The sequence below is a fragment of the Magnolia sinica genome, chromosome 11, assembly GCF_029962835.1.
Source record: "Magnolia sinica isolate HGM2019 chromosome 11, MsV1, whole genome shotgun sequence".
Lineage (NCBI taxonomy): Eukaryota > Viridiplantae > Streptophyta > Magnoliopsida > Magnoliales > Magnoliaceae > Magnolia > Magnolia sinica.
In genome coordinates, this window is record NC_080583.1 from 56,984,854 (window position 1) to 56,988,746 (window position 3,893).

The 3,893-nt window shown below is 43.3% G+C and overlaps 1 protein-coding gene across 1 annotated transcript; it reads right to left on the reverse strand.

Annotated features, from left to right (window-relative positions):
* Window positions 1-441: 441 nt before the first annotated feature.
* Window positions 442-2,551, reverse strand: LOC131219174 (uncharacterized). Its single transcript, XM_058214188.1, has 2 exons — window positions 1,327-2,551; window positions 442-1,234 (listed from the first exon to the last, which is right to left on the reverse strand). Exons 1-2 carry the CDS (start codon window positions 2,267-2,269, stop codon window positions 747-749), a joined length of 1,431 nt encoding a protein of 476 aa, XP_058070171.1. The 5' UTR covers window positions 2,270-2,551; the 3' UTR covers window positions 442-746.
* Window positions 2,552-3,893: the final 1,342 nt, after the last annotated feature.

The following is a 3,893-nucleotide window of genomic DNA, read 5'->3' on the forward strand; positions in this document are numbered from 1 at the left end:
ATCACAAGTAAATGGGCTAGAAAGCTTTGGAAAATTTTAACACAAATGTGCAATTTTTTCAATTAATTGTGTTCCACCTGATTAGTCGTAACAAGGACTCTGCACTGATACCCTTCTGGTGGATGGCTTGGATAATCAACCTGTCAGCCACACCGGCACATGTGGTGGTGTTTGCTTTAGCTGAGTTGCAGGGCTGAGCAAAAATCTTCTTAATGGGTGTTACTGGCGGAATCCCAAAGAATAATTCCATTAAAAAAAAGTTTTATCCTTATAAGCATGCCCAATTGCATTAAATTCATCAGCACTTATATTATTTTCTTTTCGTAGAAACTGATCATTTCTATCACATACAACCTGCCATAATTCATTGAGAAGTGCGGGATCCTCTGGCATCATACTGACTAAAAATATTATTCATCTTCAATCCTCCCTCATCCATGCTTGTAATGAAAAGGAAAGTTCAATCGCCAAAATAATCAAATGACAAATTCTAAACAAGAGAAGATGAATAAAGAACTCTGTATCTTTTCTTCTATTTTCTCTTTGCGTGTGGGACAGAGATGATGGAATTTATTACACTTTAATTTTTCTGAGTGCGCGCGACGGTGCTGTCGGCTTCCAAACCCAGTTAAAGGCAAAAACAACCTCCTTTGATGTTAGCAGCTTTGTCATCTCCTTTACTATTGACCTCCACAACAGGCGGTGATAAAGCTGTGAGAGACATCTCAATCCCGGAAGTCTAAAATCTACCGGGACTTACCCGAATCATCTAGGACGATTTCAAACAAATCGGCTTCTGACTCTAGGTCCGTGAAATCGATGGGGGTGCCCTCACCGTTGTCGTTGGTGCTGTTTTTCTTGGTCGCCGACCACTGGGAATCGATCCGCCCCATCGAGAAAAGCTCTTGACTGTCTTCTTCGTAGCCAATTGCACGAGCTGCAGCAGTGTCGGGTGACGGGCGAAGGAAGCATGGGTTAGCGGTCCGTTGGGAATTCGCAGGCCTGTACTGGAATGGGCTCTGTCCTAAATTAACCAACATCGTTACATCGATGTTCGCAGCAATTGTAGGATAAAGAGGACTCGAGAATTCCTCGGACTTGCAATTAATCACGTGGACTAACTCGGAATCGACGGTGAAGAAAACTTTCTTACGACCTGGATCGAATCCGCAGCCAATGACCTTATTCCCCTGTCTCCAATCTCCTTTCTTGGCTTCAAATACGAGATTTATACCTGGAACAGATGCCAAGAAAATAGTAGATGAGATTCGTGCCACAATAGATAAAATTCTTCTGCTGATCAGATTGTTCCGGTAACTAACTTACCGTCAAGATAGACAGAACCGTTGGAGTTGAAGCCGATCGATCCAGGATAGCTTCCCGGAGGCGAGAAAGGAGATGGACCCCCACAGATGAGTCCTAGTGTGATGAGCCCTGTTTCGTCTTTTCTTTCTTCTGTCTGGATGGGGCTGGCGTTGCGACTGGTAACATGGATCAAGGCATCTGATTGAAGTTTCATAGCAGTCTCTTGAATCAGCTTCGTCCGTTCGCCTTCATGTGGAATGCTTCCCTTTGTGCCTACGAGCTCAACATCTTCTTCACCGGACAAGATGGTGATTTCGAAATATGCTACTTGAGGGAAGGAATTCCCCAATGATGGGCCGGGCAACGGCAGGATGGTCCTAACATAAGAAAAGTAGAGGGGGTTGTTGCTGTGGATCTTCTTCAGTCCTGGATTGAGCCTGATCTTCTGCATGGAGTCTGCCGATTCAGGGCCTACTTCCCAGCTAATCTCTGCCTCCCCATCTCTACCAAAATCGCAGACCGTACAAAAATCCCAAAGTGTTGTTGTGGGCGACCGGGACAAGGAACCCGATGAGTAAACGGCAAAAGCGAATCTGGACCATCCATGCTCGACGGCCTCTGAAACAAGCCAAGGGTGATCAGACCAACTAAACAAAGGCTTCGCCAGCACCCCACGTCGAATCACGTAGTAATTCGGCCTTCTCTTGTCGCCAATATCATGGAGATGTGGACCATCGTGGCGATGATTTTGGAAACCCTGTCCGCTTTTGCTACTAGAACTGTTGTAAGCGAGGTGCAGCTTCGTTATCCCAGATTGCATGCTCTCCATTCTATTAATCGTATCCGGAAAATCTCTGCTTCTGCTTCTCTTTGAACAGCAACACCGCCGTAGAAACAGGATTAGAAGTCCCAGAAGGACCACGGCGGGCAAAACCGCCAAGAAAATTTTAAGCCATCCTTTCATCCCTCTCGATCGGCCTCTATGGAACTTGATCTGAGCTGTTTTGGGATTTCTTCTGAGAAGACCATGTAAACTTTCAGCAGCTTTGTGAGGGAAAGGTCAGAGAAGAAGGGCTCCTGTTGCTTTTGAAATGTTTCAAGGTCGAGAAGGTTTTACCAAAGCCGGCAGGTGAAGACTAGGACTCGTTCAACAAAGTCGAAAACATGAAACAAGAAGCAAACAGGAAAGTTGAAAAGTAGCAAAGGCTGGGTATCGTCTTTAAGCATCGATGAGAGGGCATTTCCGTGTTTTGTAGTTATTTAAACCGACACCAAGAAAGCACTAAAAAGCACTTGGGCATTGTTTATGCATTTCTCAGAGGAAGGGAAGGGATTGTAAACCAAAAAGAGCCACTTGGAAGATTGTTCTTTCCGTTAAACGAGGGTTGCACGGATGTTTCGGTGATATAGAGCGTTGATCCATGAGTGTAAGAATTCTATACGATTGGCCCTATTGATCAACAGTCTAGATTATCCCGAGGGTTAGATAATGTGATCAGGTATACCAGTGGGCCCCACTAAATTGTGATACATTTAGAAATTCACGTAAGAGGAGGAGTGCTACAACTATAACAAGTACATAGTGTTTTAGAAGAACTAGGATTATCAATTCGTGTAGAGCCTCAGGGAGAGAAGTTTTGATGGGTTTCAAACTCCTCACCTCTCTAACTTATATTAACAGGGCTAGGTCCCCAATCCAACATCATCGTCAGAAGCTTGAGCCTCATCGCATCTTCTCTAAAAGGTGTTAGGAAAGGAAGATCTCAGCATCCCTATATACAACAATGGTATCACAGCAAGGTAAGCCATTTACTTCTTCATATCTCCATATCTAATGCACAGCAAGGTCTTTCAGCAATTCCGCATCAGTATCTTACTGTTAGAATTAGAGACACTATGCATCTGGAATTGATGATCCAATACAGCAAATCCAACGATTGGGATTTCGGATTCGAACCCCAAATCGAAACAATTAGGGAATTCGAATCTTGAATCCCAAAATTAGAATTCCATATTAGAACCCCATATCCAGAAAGTAGATTGGGGATTTCAAATTCAAATCCAAATTCAGACATTTGGGATTTGAATTCCAAATCTAGAAATCAGGAATTCGATTCCAGAATCAATCCATTAGGGATTTCGATTTACCAGCAATTGGGGATTTTTAATTCCCAAATACAACAATTAGGGTTTTCGAATTTTCCAAATCAAAAATCAGGGTTTTTAATTTCCCAAATTGGATAACTAGGGATTTTTCAATTCCCAAATCATGAATTAGGGATCTTGATTCCCAAATCATCAATTAGGATTTCGAATCTTATATCATCAATTGGGGATTTTGAATCTTAGATATAACAGTTAGGGAGTTTCATTCTCTAAATTCAGAAATTAGAATTGAGCTTTATAAGGCCCGTATCCTAAACTGTACCATTTCGTAGACTCACGTGATCCTACTCGTCGAATTTCAGCAACCCGCAACATGTAATCGGCATTTGATGCGACTCTGAGTCGCATCCTATTAATCTAAGTTAGCTCGGCCCGATACTTGTACCCTTGCGACCACGCCGTCGCTGCGGTTCCAACGACGC

What these genes read in the sequence shown, in the direction of transcription:
- LOC131219174 (XM_058214188.1), bottom strand. Translation starts at nt 2,269, where the DNA reads ATGAAAGGATGGCTTAAAATTTTCTTGGCGGTTTTGCCCGCCGTGGTC. An exon ending in CGGTTCTGTCTATCTTGACG is followed by an intron (nt 1,235 to 1,326) that starts GTAAGTTAGTTA and finishes CATCTGTTCCAG; the next exon opens with GTATAAATCTCGTATTTGAA.